At 42.8% G+C, this 19,023-nt stretch overlaps 2 protein-coding genes across 3 annotated transcripts in view; both read left to right on the forward strand.

The window, feature by feature from the left end:
- Nucleotides 1–2,746: 2,746 nt before the first annotated feature.
- On the forward strand, nucleotides 2,747–4,137 carry LOC117582665 (protein arginine N-methyltransferase 8-like). The gene is made up of 2 exons (XM_034270580.1): nucleotides 2,747–3,201; nucleotides 3,268–4,137. Exons 1-2 carry the CDS (start codon nucleotides 2,807–2,809, stop codon nucleotides 3,899–3,901), a joined length of 1,029 nt encoding a protein of 342 aa, XP_034126471.1. The 5' UTR covers nucleotides 2,747–2,806; the 3' UTR covers nucleotides 3,902–4,137.
- Nucleotides 4,138–7,754: 3,617 nt separating this feature from the next.
- The window catches only part of LOC117582662 (zinc finger protein ush), a 69,210-nt gene continuing 57,941 nt past the window's right edge, over nucleotides 7,755–19,023 (forward strand). For both annotated transcript variants that reach the window (XM_034270575.1, XM_034270576.1), the window contains exon 1: nucleotides 7,755–8,731. In XM_034270575.1, the coding sequence (XP_034126466.1) occupies nucleotides 8,689–8,731 (43 nt within the window). In that variant the 5' untranslated portion in view covers nucleotides 7,755–8,688. The remainder of the gene's footprint in view (nucleotides 8,732–19,023) is intronic.

Genomic DNA, 19,023 nt, shown 5'->3' on the forward strand with positions numbered 1-19,023 from the left:
GGGCAGCGCCTCGCGCTCTCTCTTTGATTCTTCCCCCTTGCTGGCTCTGGTTTCTTCCCTCATGCCTCTCTGCATATCATTCTCCATGTTTTTGTTGACATTGCGCCGCGCTGTTTGACTAAGTGGGCGCGTTTGTTGTACTTGATATTTGATGCGTGGGGGAAGAAAAGGAAAAGGGAAGAGGTGGAGCAAGACCTACAGTCGAGGGCAGTCGCTGTCTGGAGTGTTATCGCCAAGCGATTACAACGGAGTGACCATCGGCCACGCAATGTGTGAGTGCACTCACTCTACATTCTTGGCATTTCATCAAACATGCAGGACAGAAGGCTTAGGGACTGCCAACCGGTTTTTGGAATGTTGAAGTAGAGGCCTGGATCGGAGGATCATGTCTGGATTTAGGCAGTCATGGGTGCTAGTCCTGCAATCTTCACAGATTTTATACATGCATGACATGTAACATAGTGATTGCCAATCTGCTGTTGGATTTGGATTTTCTGGGCAGGAGTAGAGTGTAGAGCAGAGCATTAATGAAAGATTTTCTGCTCAGGACAAAGATCAATTTACGTCTATAATCTTAACATCTTTCACTTTTGCCACAGTCTCTACGTTCATTGCATTCCCTTATACATGCATGATGACAGCGCTGCCAATTTGCTTTCTGCTTTTGGTACGCTTTCTTGGAAACAACCACTCCCACCATCCCATACGCTGTCCATCCACCTTCGATCAGCTCGGTGTACATGACCGGGTGGCGTGCTCAATGATTTTCAGTATTTAGCACATTTTCTGCTGCCTCCTGCTCGGCGTCCGCTTCCACCGACGATTGTTTGCTTTTGCTCGATGTCTAATCGAAGCACGAGCGCACAACAAAAAATGTAGTATTGTTGTTGCTTTATTTATTTTTAGACACTCGCGACGCGTTTCAAATAATCAAGAGTCGAAAGGGGGGAACTCACCATATCGATGCTATGCATGAAGATATCGCAGCAGAAGGAGTGACCAAAACACCGAAATAATAATTAACATATTCCTGCAAATTATTGATCGAGTGTGCTGGGGCCATAAATCCAATGATTGGATACTCGAGATCCCGAGTTATCTGAGATCACACAAAACATTTTAAACGGGGCATGAATTATATTTAATTTGTATTATTTTTTATTTTGTTCCAGAGGGTTTTTGCACTTTAGCAAGGACAACGACGGAAGTGAACATCATCACATCAGTTTTTTGTGCATTGCATTTAAGGTCAACGCGCAAAAAATTCAGAAAACGTTGAACCAAGAAAATATAAAATATATAAAAAACATTTAGGAGCGTAGAAACGCATCGAAGTGAGGGGGCGAAGCAGCAGTGCGGCGTCAGTCAGTCATTGGAAGAGGATGAGTAAAAAAAAAATGTAAAGCAGGCCGGTCAGATCAGCAGAAACAATACAAAAAACGAGTAGAGAAACGACAGACTAGTCGTAACATACGACCATGGGAATACCCGTTAAAGGGGAATTTTAAATAAGCTTCGAGCTAAGGGTAGTGAAAAATATGGGAGTAATCGCTGGGAGAAGTCAATTTGCAGGGCTTGGAATGCTTAAATCTTTTGCTGGGAATTAAATTATCAAAATGAGGTTGGGTATATGGGTGGAAAATGTAAATAAAACTAAGTTTATTGAATTTCATTGCTTTATATTCACATTTGCGGAAACTACAGCTTTTATTCGTAGGTTTCTGTACAGTTGCGACTTTTGTCTAGTGATGACATTTCCGCTCTTGCTTCTTCCTTTGCTGTTTATCGATTAACTTGCACAAATTTCGATTAATCGCCTTCGATCTTACAGCTATTGTTTCATTTAATATCTAAATTAATTTCACATTCTTTTCGATAACTACAGCATACCCTTGAACCCCTCTGCATACCTCAGTGCAGCCTCAACTACAGAGTTCTCTCAACAATCGATGATCAACCATAAAAGCGAATCTTGTGGCGAGTTTGAACTTTGGAATGATGTCATTTGAGTCACTCTGCCGCTATCTCTTTTGCTCTTTGAATCACCTATCGCTTCATGCGTAAGGCGAATGATCGCACAATTCCCTCCTCCAACGACTCTGATTGATCGCTCTGTGCAGAAGTTTGAAGGTGAAGGCGAAGGTGACCCTGGCACACGTGAACCGCAAACTGCGCGCAAAGTTCGCACACCAAAAAAATACCATATACGCATACCAGTTTCAGTCTCTGTGTAAAGTACCGAAATCTCTGAGCCAATTTCCAATGGTACTTGAGCTCGTTGTAGCGGTTATCACCATACGACATCGACAAACAATTTCATCATCTTCCTCTTTTGTCTGGTCAACTTCTGGCGAAATGACTTTAAATAGACGCAGCGAATGGCCATTGGTCGCGAGATAAGCACAATGTGGGGGCAAATCAATGGAAAGTGGAGCGTCGTGGCAGGCCGGGGAAATCCCCGGGCAGTTCTTTGAAGTTGAAAGGTTAGAGGTTGGGAATTCCCTATCTCTGAAGCTGTACAACTTTAAAGTTTTTAAAGATAGAGATTTTCTAAGGAAGTGTTGAGATGGAGGAGAACAATGAGAATGAGAATTTCGATCCGAGGACATTCTTCTTGTGAGGATTATAACTTCTGATACTCTAACCAATATGAATGCCCGTTTGAACTTCGCGCTTAGATCATTTCGGATAATTGTCCAGTCTGGCAGCGCTGTGTCTAGTGATCGCTGTTATCGATAGACTGGCGGAGTTATCTGTTTACATTTTGCGCTTCCAATTGTTAACAAATAAGAAAAAGTGCTTAAAAATGGAGCAGCCCAACGAGGAGAAGTTTCTGCAGCGATTCTCTCAAATGTCATTTTCGCACAATGCGTTCATAGAGTTTATGAATAACCAGGAGGTGTTTATCATGGACGATGTGGTGATGACGGCCTTTCGCGATGCAATTCGGTCGCAGCGCAATGCTGAAATCTTCGCAGGTGCCACTGTCCTGGAGGTGGGCTGTGGCAGTGCGCTACTGTCCATGATGGTGGCCAAGCAGGGCGCTGCACGTGTGTTTGCTGTGGACTCTGGCGATGTGGCGCAGGTGGCACGCCAATTGGTGCGTCAGAACGGGCTGGACAGCGTCATTGAGGTGATTCAGGGCGACATTAAGGAGCTGCAGCTGCCACCTATTGATGTTATAGTGTCCAAGTGGATGGGGTGAGTGCGGGACTATGCCACACGCTTGGTTCTCCATGCTGATGATGTCTTTTACTCCCTTTTCAGCGCCTGTCTGGTGTACAACTCCGCCTTGGACCAAGTAATCTTTGCGCGCGACAAGTGGCTCAAGCCCAAGGGCTGCATCTTTCCCAACACGGCCCGCCTGTACCTCTCTGTGGCTGAGGACCGGGACGTGAAGCCGCCCAGGCACCGCTGGTCACGCTTTGCTGGCTTAAATCTTTCCCATGCGGCGAGCATTGTGCAGCGGCTACCAAAAGTAGGACGCGTGCTGCAGCGCCAGCTGATCTCGGAGCCGCAGCAGATCTGGCATATGGATGTGCGCACCATCAAGCGTGAGCAGCTGAGCTTCAGCGTGCCGTTTAAACTGCAGTTGCTGAGTCAGGAGATAATCGATTTGTTTGTCGTGCACTTTGACTTTGGCTTTCCGGACGGCCCCCCTGAGGAGCTTGTGTCCACGAATCCCTGTGCTCGCAGCACCCACTGGCAGCAGACACTCTTCCACATTGATCAGCTTGTGCCTATACACAGGGGCGATATAATTGCAGGCAGTTTTGCGGTGTCGCGTGCTGTCAATCATTTGGACTTTGACATTGATTGGAGCTGCCGCAATAAGCTGGTAAACATTAAGCGGCACAAGCAAATCTTTCGCATGGGTGGTGAAAGCAAGGAGAAGACGTAGAGCGAGCATGGAGCAAGGATGGAGAGTGAATGGGAACAAGGAGAAGTCATTGATTAAGAATGAGAGCTGCATGAGAAGCAGCGGAAGCCATAGAGCCAGAATGCAGACTGGATTGGGCACAAGGCCAAGCCACTGCTCAGATCTGAGCATGGCGCTGAATGAGGATTGAAAGTTTGCCCTGAACCAAGGGAAATTCTCTGTATAATTTTACATTTTAAGACATGTTTGAGACCGCATCTGTGTTTTTTTTTGTTAGTTAAAAAATTAACCCAAAATGCATGTAAATATAAGACAAGGCAACTGCAACATTTATGTTTGTTGAGAGAGAACCTCCACTGTATGCTCTCTGTTTACCCAGGGTCACTCGTCATTACGTGTTCGCCGCATTGGGACGAACCTACCGCAATGGCGACGGCAGCGGCCCCCAAGAGCCAAAAAAAGCCCAAGTACCAATTAGCAGGGGGCTAAACAGAGAGGTGAGAGATGGCGAGGGGGAGCGGTCAAGAAAGAGTGCGGGGGAGATGATGCTAAGAAAGAGAGCGGCCAGCTATTGCTGCTATAAATACACAAATGGACCGATGGATCATTGGTGTTGCAGGCGGGTGCATGAACAGCATGGACTTTGATCAACTGCAGCGCAGACAGGCAGCGACTTTGATTTTTGTGGGCGGTGGCACTCTGCCTGCGTCAGCGCCGGCGTCCAACGTTGTTTGCCATAACGGCACAAGAGATGCTTGTGGGCAAGTGCAGGCTCGCAGCCAGAAACAAAGAAATTTGTTTTTGTTAAAAATAAATGAATAATTTTATCGGCTTTTCTGCCGCTGCTTATGCGCCGGACTTGGCGAATTTCATCAGCTGTTTTAATTTATGCAAGGAGGCGACACCTTAAAAACAAAAGCATCTGAGATCAGCTGTCTGTGTGAGTGCATATGTGTGTGGATGGGAGAAAGGTATGCTGAAATGTGGAACCCAAGCTGTGGAGGGTATGGCTTGTCGGTGGATTTGAAGCTGCGGCTCGGAGTGGCTTCCTTCTTGGAACTCCTGCTCCCAATGGTCCCCATACTGTACCCTCTCTATTTCGTACGTACACACAAACACAGCAACACTTTGCCAACAAACAATAAAATTTTATGGAATCTCTGCACTCCCAACGCATCATCCAGAAGAGAGTTAACCTTCAGAAGAGAGTCTCTCTCCCGCGCGTACACACATAAAAGGTCGCCACGCCAGGGCTGCAGTCACGCAAGCACAGTGGATCGTGTGGATGCCATGTGTATGCCAAGTGGATCATTGCACCCAGCGCACCGCAAGGTAACTGCACCTTGGGTCAATGATATGCGGCGCTGCCACCCGCCGAAAAAAAATCCCTCAAAATATTCGGTTCAACTTTTTCGAGTGTGTGTTTTTTTTGCAGCGACGTCTGTCATTTCCATTTCCATTTCGAGTCACGGGCATGGCCTTGCCGGCGAGCAGTTGCTTGACCTGGAAGTTGCTGCTTACCCCCCGACAGCACCCACTCCCCGTCCTGTTTTTGTTATTGCCTCGTTTCGCCTTGCCTCCAGCGTGGAGTGTAATGCACTATGATTACAGAGGGAGGCCGATTCGGTCACACACAGATACACAGACAGCTACACAGCTACAGCTACAGCTACAGATATTTATCTTTATTTTGGGCAGCTTTTGTTTTCTAAAGTCAATGAAACACGCGAGTATCTAGAGTGGGTTATGACCCACGCAGCAGTAGGGTGTGGGATCTTGGTGTTAAGCGTGTGAAATGTGCAATTTTGGGGATCGTTGGGGAATATGGGAATGCTTGAAACATTTGTATGGTATTTATTTATTGTTTCGGGGCTAATGAGAGTTTACTGCAACTGCTCTTAGTTCAATTTTCAATCATCTTTATGCCATTTGCGACCCTTGAAAGCATCCTGCATATCTTAATACCACTTTCTATGCAGATCTTTCACTCAATTTAAAAGATAGCAGGCTTAAACTTGCCTCAGAGCCTTCTTTTGACTGTTTTTACTCTCTAAGTTAAAATCAGCTATTTCGCTTTACTATATCCCATAGCTGTCATAGGAAAGATCGTTTGAAAACTGAGTTTTTGTATGAAAAACTATCTTGTTTGTGCAGCTAAAGCAATCAAACGTTGTACAACTTGTTTGCATATGCCTTAACATAACTCAGCCAAAAATGGTCATAATCGGATGACTATATCATATGGCCGCCATACAAACTATGCAACAAAAAACCATTTTTTGTGGGTAAAACTTTTTTGTTTGTAAAGATAATGCGTGCAAACTGACACACTTGTATTTGAATATGTTTTTACGTGTCTCACAAAGATTTGATTAAAATCGGAGCACTAGAACATATAGCTGCCATAGGAAACTTTGATACCAAATCATAACTTTGTGAGAAAATTTCAATTAACACTAGAAAAAACTGAATTTTCTGGTCATTTCTTGACTAAATCCCGTACCCACCATAGGAACAATGATTTTTTTTTTGCGAGGGTATTAATCGAGAAACTACGCCCAAGGCAATCGCATGAATAACCTTGCTGTGTTGCTTTTTGTGTGTTGGTTTTAACCTGTTTTCAGTGATTCTTTTATTTATAGGTTTGTTGGGCGATTGCCGAAAATGCATTCAGCGGCACAGAGAGCGATGATCAGGGATTGCCGAAAAAAAAAAACGACAGGCAGAAGGCAGAAGGCATACGGCATCGAGTGTGGGGGTTTAACGAACGCAGCGAAGGTCAACGGTGCGTATACTTCATTAGCGATTAACGAAACGTTGAGGACACGGGCAGGGACAGACCACAAATGAACCCAAAGGGGGGCGGGGAAGGCTAATCGATTTGGCCATATGTTAGCGCGGATTATGCTAGCTCCGCTAACTGGTTTTTGCTGGTTTTTCTCTGCCAATATTTATGGCCCATGCATCCCATTTGCATAGCACATCCCCACCCAGTCCTTTGGCAGGACTTTCGAAGCGGCCAACAGGAAGCGTTTCATTTCCGTTGCTGTCGCAATTTTTAAAATCTATGAGCGTCCAATGCAAAGCAGTCGGTATAAAAAAGTTGCAAGTGCCATTAAAATGTGTACGTTCGGGCGAGCAATAGGTGCAAATTACAAAGACAAAAAGGTAAAAGCGACAGAAAAAATTGGACAGGGAGAGAAACCCGAAAAATGCGCGGAAGTGCAGCTAACATAATGGTTAGACAGGAAATGGAATTCTGTCAGCGTAAGAGCAAAAATACTTATTATTTATATACAATAAATAAATGTGAGAGTGCGCTCATACTAATGTCTGTTAAAGAAACATTTTGGTGGAGCAAATAGCATTGCAATTTGAATTCAGGCGCCCATTGACTAGCGCCCTCTATACGGCAGCCCAAAAGTATGCTTTCTTTTTGGCTCACCAGTGCCAGCTGTCTCAGCGAGCTGCCAACTTGTTAAATGCTCATTTAAGCGTTAGTGCTAAGCCAGCAGCGGTTGGAGCCAAAAAGTAATGTGCAGCAAGAAAAGCTGAAAATGACCCAATTAAAAAGAAGTTAAGCAATTAAAAGGTGTAGAAAGTGAACAGATATAAAGTCAGAGCGTGGATCCAGTATAAGTTCTAACTAATTTGAGTGTTTGACAATCAAAAAGTGAAAAAAACAGCTGTTGAAGAAAAGTTCGGGCCGCAAACAAAGCAAAGCGGGGCTAACACATTTTTCGGTAAAAAAAAACATTAAACAAATTGTCAACGAACAACAAAAGTGCCTCAATCGTTTCTTTCCGGCCTGCCGGCAGCTGTTAATTGTGACCAAAACAACAGTACATTGCAACACAGTCGGGTTGCCTGGCGTGCGAGCGAGACGGTGAGCGGTGTGTAGTCCGGTGCGGTGCCTTCCTTCCCGGGGGAAAACGTGCGTAAATGTTTCGGCGTTTTTGTTTTGATTCTTATCACGCCACGAAGCAGACGGCAAAGCATGCGAGGCAATGAAAAATAAAGTAAAAACAAAATGGAAATTCGAGCGGGAGAGACAAATGCGCGCGCAATCGGTTGCTCTCTTGCATGGCTCTCCTCTCTCTCTCTCTCTCTCTCACTGACGCGCGCTGTCTGTGGCCACCGGTTTTTCTGCTTTGTGCGAGCTTTCGTTGATTTTGGAGCGAAGCCCCAACGCATTTGGCGACGCCAACCTGCTTACAGTTTTAGTTGGGAGCTTGCACTGTTCGGACGTTGAAAAGCCCACAAGCCACGCCCCCACCGACCAGGCACTGGCAAAACACGCGACAAGCAGCGCAACAATTGCAAAACTACTGTAAAAACCCCGAGCATCATTCACAATAAGTTGTTGGGTGTTGATATTTGCGTTTCGTGTTCCGTTACGATCTTGCCGAATTCCATTACATTCCCTTTCCATTCCCTTGCGTTACGTTACGCGATCTGTGCGCGAGCCGCGCGTTTTTTGTCGCCCGCTAAACGCGTCGATCGTTAAAAATTCATTAGAGCTTATTAATCGCTCGTAGCTATAGAAATAATCGCAATCATTATAAATTATTGATACTTGCGAGTGCCCGTGCCCCCGAGCCCAACAAGTGTGTGAATTTTTTCCTCTCGCCTCTGTGAGTGTGTGCGTGTGTGTTCCGGTGTGTACATCCGATCGCCAATCGCCGACAACCGACCGCTGACCGCCGGTAAATGTCCACGGAAAAGGCAAACGAAACGGATCTGATGCAGACGTAGGTCGCAACGCTCCGCACGCCCGCCGTTGGACCCCCCGCCGCCGTACGCATACAATGTCACGACGCAAACAATCAAACCCGAAGCCGTTGAATAAAGGTAGGAACTAAATATTGCCCCAGTCTGCTCTGGCCAGTCTGCCCAATTCCCGCCGATGAGCGATGGGTTTGAGTTCTCCCACCCATGACCCATTCCAAAATGTTTTGCATGGTCAGCAGATCTGTTCTTTCTCATGTGTTCCCCCCGTCATGTGAACATGTGAAAGAACAAACAATGAGGGGGTGTGGTGGGGTGTGCAAAAGAGGGGGAAAGGTAAATTATGCCAAGACAAAGAGTGGACAGAAAGTTGAATATGCGAATGGGGAATGCTCTGCAATGTGAAGAAATTAAAAATAAATACAATCTTATTGGGAGATGTAAAGAGAGGAATAAGTTTCTTTTGCAATAGATAATTTGGTATTTAATTTAATTAAATTTTGCTTTTAGAGCACACTTGATCAAGGGCTTGCTGCCGAGTCAATGGACTCTTTATACATAAGTGCCCTACGATTACTTGGGTATAATCTCTAGAGAGTGAATGGTAAAACTATGCCACAAGCCAGCGACAAGAAAAAGCGCTGAAAAAAATTGAAATCAACGTTTTGTGTCTCAGTTTCTGTCTCTGTTGCTGTGTGTTTTCTGTTTTATTTAAATGAAATTTCTTTGTCAACCCGTTATCGATATCGATACTTGTCGTACGTGCTGCTCTGATGTACGGCCAGACAGACGGACGGACAGACGGACACACCTTATAGCGGGTCTTGGAAGAGATTTGGGGCTTGGGTTGTGTGGAGTGTGAAGAGTATTAACTAATTACATTTCGCTGTTTTGTTGTTTGGTTGTTTCTGTGTTTTTTTTTTGTTGCCATTTGATATTTATTTATGGCCCCGAACCGTTTGACACCCGATGAATGCATTTCGAAATCGAAATCGATAAAACGTGCCCCGGACCTGCGACACTGGACACCTCCAACCCTCTACCCACCCCGTCGCAAACTCAGCTCAGAGTTCACCTCTGGCCCCACACCCTCTTTCCGCTCTTTATCCATTTGCCATTTTGGACTCCTTATCGTTTGGCCGTTGCTGTTGCTGTTGCTGTTGCTGCCGCTTCAAGCACGTTTCTCGGCTCGCTGATTCTGATTCTGACTCTGCCCCTGCCAGTGCTCATGCCTCTCTGCCTTGGTGGCCCAACCCAAGCACAGCCCACAAATGATATCAGAACGAGAGAGTCTCATGAAAGTGGAACTTATACTTGAAAGTGTACAAGAACACAGCACCAGTGTAGCTTCAGCGCTAGTTTTGATACTCTATAGAAAACAGACGGAATATTGAAAGATTTTGGGTGTAGTTTCTTAGGAAATTCTCCACAAGAGCTGGAGAGTTACGATACAGATTAGCAGAGCTGCGATAATTCTGGAAATCTGTCAAGAAACTGGTCACAATCAAAGGATCCCTTGAGACTATATAAAGATGTAGATGGAAGAATGATTTTATAGTCAAGAATTATCTTTCAGAATGAACTTAATAGCCTTTTCCATGCCAAGTTTCTTCTAGTATTTTGTAGAAATTCCCTAGAATTGTGCTTGAAAATACATTTATCCATATTCCATCTTATTAATCCCCAAATTTCATCAACTCTCATGCCGCGCACTCTCTTTTTCATAGGGTATTGGGTACTGTACAGTTGATAACAAAAAAGAACTTCACGACTTGCGTTCCGATAAATTAGGGCATTTATCTGTGCAGCTGTTGACTGTTTTCTGTTGTTGCTTTTGGCTATTGTTGTTGTTGTTGCACCTGCACTATCAATGGGTTATCCCTGAGCCAACTATGCGGCTCCTATCACACACTCTACCTCCCTCCTGCTCTATTCTCTCCACCCAACTATTCTGCTTTGCATATTTATCTCTTGAACACTTTCCTCTTGCTTCTATCGCCTGTGCTGTGCTGCTTGTGTGTGCCCCCCGCGCATTTTTTTCTATAGCAAAAAGTGGGAGTGGAAGGGAGGGGGTAGCTGGAACTCAAAGCGCAACTCGATAAACTTTTATCACAATTGCAAATAACAACAAAAACAACCACTACAGAAACAACACCAAATAGTCAGCTTTTGTTGAGGGCTTTTCGTAGTTGCTTTTACATAAGCTTCAATAACTGACATTTCCATCGGAATGCCCGGATAGTAGTCGCAGCAGCAGCAGTCGGAGTCGTTATCGTAGTACCTCCCGCTTTTTGGTATCGCGATGACAACTAAAAAGCGAACGCCTTTGAGGGCAGGAAGATGGATGCAGGAAGAGGATTTTAGATGCAATTTTAGATGTTTAATATAGAATTCAATTGTAAGACGCTTGTAAGTAAGACCCTAACGAAGAGAATGAGATTGTAATTTGAATGAGAGAGTGGGCTCTCCACCCAAAAAGTAATCAAGGCATTATCATATGAACATGTTTAAATAAATCATATGGATCTTGGGTGGTGTTTTGATAATTATTTATGTATATTTTCAAATATAGAGCTGAGAACCATAATCCGAAGTCTTGAAGTTCTTAAATTCTTTTCAAAATTGCACACAAAAACTCAGATAAAATGTGTAGAAAAAGTAGAATTAAAGGAAAATTAAGTATTTCTTTCAGAAAGGTCTCACGAGAGGCTAAATGCAAAAGCGTTCCAATTTATGCTTTTTGCTTTTGCTTATGCTAAACTATGAAAATTAATTGAATTACTCTGTACTTATTATACACAGCAATGATAGCTATAAACAAAACTGATAATGAGTATTGCTTAAAGATTTCTCAGTAAATTTGATATTATCTGAATGTATTTCTGTACCTTTTGGTCACGTACAATTAATAGGAATCCGTGCAGCGGCCTACTTGCTGATACTTGTTGAATAAATTGGCTATCAACTGAATGAATAATTTCAGCAGCAGCAGCAAAAAACATCAGTAAAAAACAACATTTCATAAGAAAATAGGTTTATCTTTGTGGATAATGATATTAATGATGATGATATTGTGGCATTGAGTCATTTTATATTATAAATTTAATGCATAAAAAACAACAAAATCATCTATAGAAATTTTTAAATATATCTGAAAATGTTGAAGTGGTTTTTCTGTATTTTATTCTTGGGTTTGTATTCATTGAAATTCAATTAAAATATTTTGCACTGCGCTTTGCTGCATCTTTCTGCCATATCTTTCACCTGCCCCTTGGCCATCTATCTCACTCCACTTCTTAGACCCTTGGGGAGTGCACTTGCCCCCACAGTCCACACATAAATAAACACTTTGTTTTGTTTCAGTTTGTTTATTTTTTTATACATTTTTAATTACGCTTATCACTAATTTTATGTTAATTGCCAGCTGTTGCCAGGTTGTGCTCCAAGCAGCAGCCACCCGTCATGCGGGTGACAATTTTGGCCAGCAAAGTCCACAAGGCGGCGGCGTCTCGAAGCCGCTTGGGGGTTTATTCTGTGTTGGAGCTGGGGGCACTGGGGCCTCCCTCTCTCGGTCTCATATCTGGAATCGGCAACGGGTACGTGTCATGAGGTTTGGATGAGGTTCGCTTTGGCTTCGCTTTGCAGATAAGAGAAGTGGCTCTAGTGGCTCTGGTGGCTCTGTGGCTCTAACTGCGTATTCCAATTGCAGTTTGCAGTTTGCTGCAGAATGATAAAAGCCACGGGGGCTGCCTGGCTCCTCTGCTCTCAGTTTTGCTGCAAGCCAAAGCCAAGGTCTTCCCCTCGGTCTCTCCCTTTTTGATTTCCACTCTCTGCGGCAGTGGCTCTGCTGTCCATTTCAATTGGCAAAGATAATCTCGAGCTTTGGCCATTTTGACATTGTATTTTAATAATTGCGATAAGCTTTTTCCACTCTCACTCTGCTACCCCCCTCTGTGACTGTCCCTCTCTTGTTACTCTCTTTGTTTCTGCTTCTGTTTTGTTGATTTGCTTTGGTGCATTGAAATCGCGTACCAGGAAATATCAGCAGATAAAAAACACCAACACCAACAACAAGTACATCACAAAACAACATTAAAAAAAACAAGAACAACAATAAATAATTAAATAAAAGCTGTGTTTTGGTCTGACGACGCGTGTGATACCCTCGCTAAACGCTCGTTTCCTGTAGGAAAATGCCCTAGCCCCCAGATATTCATACAAATTTTGATAAGCTTTGAAAAAATAACACTTGGAAATAATGTTGGGTTGAGTATGGAGCGGATTACTTCACAAAAGTGGATTGGAGATATGTACAAATGTTTTATGGAATATTTTGGTATTTATTTTTTATTTCTTAAGCCAGTGTAGGCCACCAAGAGTAGCTCTTTAATATCATATCATGACACAATATATATGGAAAACGAGAAGGGACGTGTGAGACGCTTCTTACGCGTCACAACTTTTATACCCGTCACTCAGGACTACATCTAGATGTAGAAGACATCGCCATCCACTAGATATCGTTCACATTACAGAAGACGTAGTAAAAGCCTACCAAATAAAATGCATCAAACAAATTGGATCAGTTAATATTTTCCAATTTATGAGATATTTAAAACAGCAATAAAATTGGTACATTCTTGGACCGATAGGTTTCACAGCAAATTTTTCAAAAGTGGCGCCATCTATGAAAATTTCTTGTACGCAACTTTGATGGTCCAATGGTCTGCACATTCTGTGCAATAATGACCGATAGGTTTCACAGCAAATTTTTCGAAAGTGGCGCCATCTAGCGTTAAAAACCGAGTCTTGGTTAAAAGTCGGGGGAGGGCAGTGGCAGGGGCCGAGTGAAGCAGAAGCAGAGTGTGAATGAGTGAATGTAAAAAGAGCAACAAAAGCTGCGGGACAGGGTGGGTTTAGCCACTGGAAATTAATTTCCCCATTGTGGCTATAATAATGATCCGATCGGATCCCAATTTGGTGATCTGATAGATATAGCAATTTCCTACGGAATGGCGTTTTTAGTTTTCTTTTATCTTCAAAACTGTAGATTTGGGAGGTTTTCGCTCTTTTGCGGGGGCGGAAGGGGGCGTGGCTCATTTTTGAAATACACTGGTTTCAGTGTGAGCATACAGCAGTCCGGAGCTAAAATTTGGTGGCTCTAGCTCTTATAGTCTCTGAGAACTAGCCGACAAACAAGACGGACAGACGGACAGACGGACGGACGGACAGATGGACAGACAGACATGGCTCTATCGACTCGGCTATTGATGCTGATCAAGAATGTATATACTATATGGGGTCGGAAACGCTTCCTTCTGTGAGTTACATACAACCGTTATTCGCACAAATACAATATACCCTATTTACTCTTTGAGTACCGGGTATAATTATATGGAAAATTGGTTAAGACCTGCAGAAAAACCGATGATCAGAAATAACAAAATATGGCTATGGCTGTAGTATAACTTTAACGTGGTACTCGACATAAAGTGGAAGCTTCAGGGGCGCTGATCCCACGCAGAAATCCCGATCAATGGATCGAAGAGCACTGCTTAATGTCCTTCTTTGTTATTTTTACACTTCATAGCTAGATTCATCTTGCATATATTCCCTTTTTCTCTTTGTTTAATCCCCAATCTTCTCATCAAAATAATATTATATTATTAACAAGCATTACAAATTACATTATGTTTTTATTTCTTTTTTTTTTCATTTGTACTTGTCCTTTTTTTGTTGATTCTGCTTTTGTTGTTGCTTTTTGCTTTTGTATTTATTATCGTTGTTTTTGGCCAGCAGAACATTTGCATATCAAGTGGCAAACGATTGTTATGTAGGGAAGTAGGAAGGGAAAAGCGATAGGCGGGAGATAAAACTTAGTCAGCGAACAAAACTCTTGATTCTTGATATATTTATTGCAGTTTGCAATTTTATACGAGCGTGTACTGCCTTTTGTTTCGTTTTCTTATCGGCTGAAAATAAAGAACCTCACAAAATAAAATATATTTAAAAATAAAAGGGAAATACGCGTGCATGATCGTCAGGAGTGGGAACTTTTAGGAATATTTCAGGGGTTTAGGGTACTTACGATCATTAATGTTTGATTTTGCAAGAGCTTGTTGGCCATGGGACACTTCAGACTAGTCTGTCTCTGTCTCCATTCATCGTTCATCAGTAAGAAATTACACTTCGTCTGAGATTTTCTCTGAGATGAGCCATGCCGAGGTTCCTTATAAGATTTATTATTAGATCAAAAGTCATGAAGCCTGTGCCATGAGTAAGCTTCCTCCTCAAAGTCCTCCATTGAAGTTGCCTCAAGTAAAGCCAAGTAAAGATCTTAAGGTTAAAGTTCCTTAAAGAGCAAAGATAAGATCTTTTTGCTGTTGCTGCTGCTGTTCCCATCGGCTTCTATCAATCTTCTATGCTCAATCTAAGCCCAATCTCTGGTCTCGGCTGATCTCTCGCGCTCTGTCTTAATATTTTTCAAGGTCTGCACTTTGACAGGCAATGGCCACCAGCAGATAATCAGCAAAAAGACAGCAAGACTTTAACTTACATATAGAAAATACATAAATACATATGTACATACATATATGTATGTATGTATGTGTGTATGTATGTATATGTATATGCTTGAATGATTTGCGGGGTCTAATGCCCCAAAGGGGCATTGGGGGCATCCCAGGGCTTAATCAGAGATTGCAGATGCAGAAGCGACAACAGGCGACGACGCAGGCAGCCACAGCCACAGCCACAGCCACATACAACGAAGAGCCACAACACAGAGAGAGGAGGCACAAGGCATCGATGGATCGCTTGGGATGGATGGATGTGGTCAGAGTCAGAGAGTGGCCCAAGTTCTGTTGGTCAATTAAACGAATGCTGGATGGGAAGCCACTGATCGCTGGGAATAGATAATAGAAACCATGGCATGAACTTTATTTCGAGATAAGCGAACCACTCCTCTCAGTCTTCCTCCTCGATTGATAATGAATTTGAGCAGCAAAAGGAAGAGCGAAGAGCGAAGAGCGAGAGAGAGAACCGAGGAGAGAAACTAATTAAGTGGGTGGAAGCAATGCAGAGAGAGAAGAACTCTTGGCCTCTTGCTTCGCTGATGATTATCGCCGCCAGCGTTTACCCTTTTTTTTTTTTAAAAAAATTGAAAATCAACAGAACAAATCTCAAGTAGAAATCTAACTAAGGAATTGAACCACTGCTTCGCTCTCGCTGTAGTGCCGATAAGGATAACGAATATCATTATCGGCTGACTGGCAGAGTCTCCTCAATGGAAGAGCGTCGGGAGGTAGCACCACTCGAAATTGGAAACCCGCCAGATGCCCGTCCAACGATAAGGTGTCTGTAAAATTTGAAAACTGAGATTTCTGCCACCGATACAGCACCTAGACCCGAGGTAATCTATCTCTTACTTAGGCTGCCCAGCCCAGCGGTCTCTATCATTGGATCGCCGCCTGAATGCCGCACTTTGATAAGCAACTCCCGTCGGTTTCCCCGGTTTCTTTTTTGTATATTTAGCAGAAAATCAGTTCTAGTTCTTATAGTGCCCCCGAGCCGATGGCTGTCAGGCTTTGCGTTCCGTTCCGTTTCTTTCTTTTTTTTTTTTTGGAGGCGCTGACAGAGATTTATGGCATTCAAAGTGTTTATTTTGTTTGGTGCGGGGTGGGCGGTGGCGGCGGCGGCGGACAATCAATCGGCACCCGGCGACAGCCAAGCGATCCGAATGGAACCTGATATCTGATGCAAAGTGCGGAATGGAAATTAATTAGACCCCAACAAATCCAGGGCTCAACTTTTTACAGATTGATCAGACCGATAAATACCCTCTATAATCATCTCAACTCTCCTCATAGTTAGCTTTTTGTTGGCATCTATCATTTGTTTTTTGTATCTGCGGCGTATCCATCCGACAAACCACATCAGCATTGACATTTTTATCTTTAGCTGAAAATCTTTTCAAATTGTTATAAACGAAAAAACAAAAAAACAGACACAAAATTGTTGCTACAATTTTATTGTTTTTGTTGTTCATTCTCTGTGTCTCTCAGTTTATTTTGGAGGCAAAGCGCGACAATCTAGCCATCAGATCAGCTGATAAAAAACAAGCGACGAGCGAGACGGACCAGAGCAGAGCAGAGCAGAGACCAGAGCCCAGAGCCCCACCGTAGCATTGTACAAATCATACAACAAACATCCCACAGATATACAGATACACAGCCACAGATACAGCCAACAACAACTGACAATCGACAGCTGTTTCAAGCGATTTTTAGTTGGATTTTTTAGTTCGTTTTTTTTTTGTAGGGAATGTTTTTGGAAATGACTACAAACCGTTATCGCTCTTTGGGCATCAAATTTCAAACTTCAAAACCGATTGCAGGCCACGATTAAAATACTCAAATAAAACCAGATCCCTCCAAAAAGACTGTGGGGGACCAAGGGGGGGTTATTGAGCGTGTGACATGGGTGGGGTTTCGGGCCTGGCTGGCACCACTATCGCAGGTGATTCGTCAACTGCTGGCATGGAAATCGAAATCGTCTAATCAAGATCTGAAAATGCCTTTCTTTGGAGTCAGACTCAGGCTGTGTATAAAGTAAGGAAAGAGACATGAACAAATACTCTATAGAATTATTTTTTGCACTTAACCTTTAAAAAATGTATATAAATTGACCGATTTTTAGATCATTTTAATAGCTAACATTTTGATAGCCTTCATTCGCCTCCGAGCTTTTATTATTTACAGATCTGAAAGATCATTTATTAAATATTATTAGTGAAGAAGATATTATGATATTTCCTTATAGCATATAAAAATCTTCAACAATTTTTAAAGATTTACATTTATATCTTTTTGATTTATTATATAAATTCGTTTATTTTTTTCCCTCAAAATGTCCCTTCATAAATAATTCTCTTTCTAACATTAGTGAGTGATTGACAGAGTGACTCACTTCCCCTAGCTTTTTTAGAGCTTCCTTGTGATGTGCTGTGATGACTGATTTGAATTTCTAAAAAAGAGAACGAATTAGCCTTATCAGACATTGGGCTCAATTTCATTCATTTCGAGAACTGACTCATTTCGATAGCTTTAATAATGTTGATAAATTTAGCAAAACAAAATGGGAATAAAAAATAAAAAATTATAATTTAATTTAATTAAAAAAATTTTTTAAATTAATTAAATTAATAACAATTCAGAGTAAATGAAGGCTTAATTCTATGGGAACCTTTGGCAGACTATCTGCCAGTTAATAGGTTTTGCTCCTCATAAATGCGCTTTTAAAACAATTTCCCCTAGTCTACGTATCATCTCTCCTCCCTTTATAAACCCTTTGAAAGGGATAATGTGGACTCAGCTCCCTCCCACTAACCCCTTCACATATCTATTTCTTATTTCCTAGACGATTGCTGCTTGGAATTTCTGTTTGCCTTTTACTGGGGCTAAGAGTTTTGCCTATTTCGCCTCATCAATCAATTATTAATTACAGAATGTACAGAGCAGCAGAGAATGTGCCACAAGCTGCAAGCTATCTATGCTCCGCTCGAAGCCCCTTCTCTCTGCCATAGAAACTGGTGATAAATTGATTAAGTTTACATGTCCATGAAGGAGGGAGATAGAGCGGAAGACAGGCAGACGGAGAGACAGGGAGTGACATCTACACTTGAGCTGCCATCGAAATCGAATCGGAATCGTATCGAAAATCGGGCACATACACACACAAATACAGAGAGGCAGCGAGACACACAGATACACAGCTACACAGCTACACAGAAATATTTCGAAAATGAAAATTTAAGTGCTGCGATTAATTTGGCTGGTGGCTTATCAGAGGCACAGAGAGAGACAGGGACGCCTGAGAAACCTGAAAACCTAAAACAAGTGCAATTAAAAGATTTTTTAAGCAAACATTTGTCATTAGAGATAAGCGGCAGAGAGAAGGGAATAAACGGGCGGGGAATTGGAGCCTATTGCTACCTACGCATAAACCCAAATTAGGATGTCTTCATGGCAGGGAATCATTTGGGAGCTAATAGCCAAGAGATACCGATAAAAAAGGGAGACCAAAAAGCAAACTAATTAGCCGATAAAACAATGTCTCTCTGTCTGTCTCCACCTGCTGCCAATTGGCCCGTCTTATGGAGGCATGTACCAGCACCCCAGGCCGGAGTATTCTATCTCTATTTACCCACGACAATCAAATGGCATCGATGGAATCGCATATGGAATGGTTTGCTCGGCCCCAAAAAAGGGCAGCGCAACGCAATGTGCCACAAAACAGAGCGAACGGTCGCCGGCAATCGATTAAAAATCCATAAAAATATATTTCTAGATTTTATTTACTGATCGAAATGAAGGCAACTCCCGCAATGTCTGTGTAATTAAGTTCCAGAGGGTGGC

The sequence above is a fragment of the Drosophila guanche genome, unplaced genomic scaffold, assembly GCF_900245975.1.
Source record: "Drosophila guanche unplaced genomic scaffold, DGUA_6, whole genome shotgun sequence".
Lineage (NCBI taxonomy): Eukaryota > Metazoa > Arthropoda > Insecta > Diptera > Drosophilidae > Drosophila > Drosophila guanche.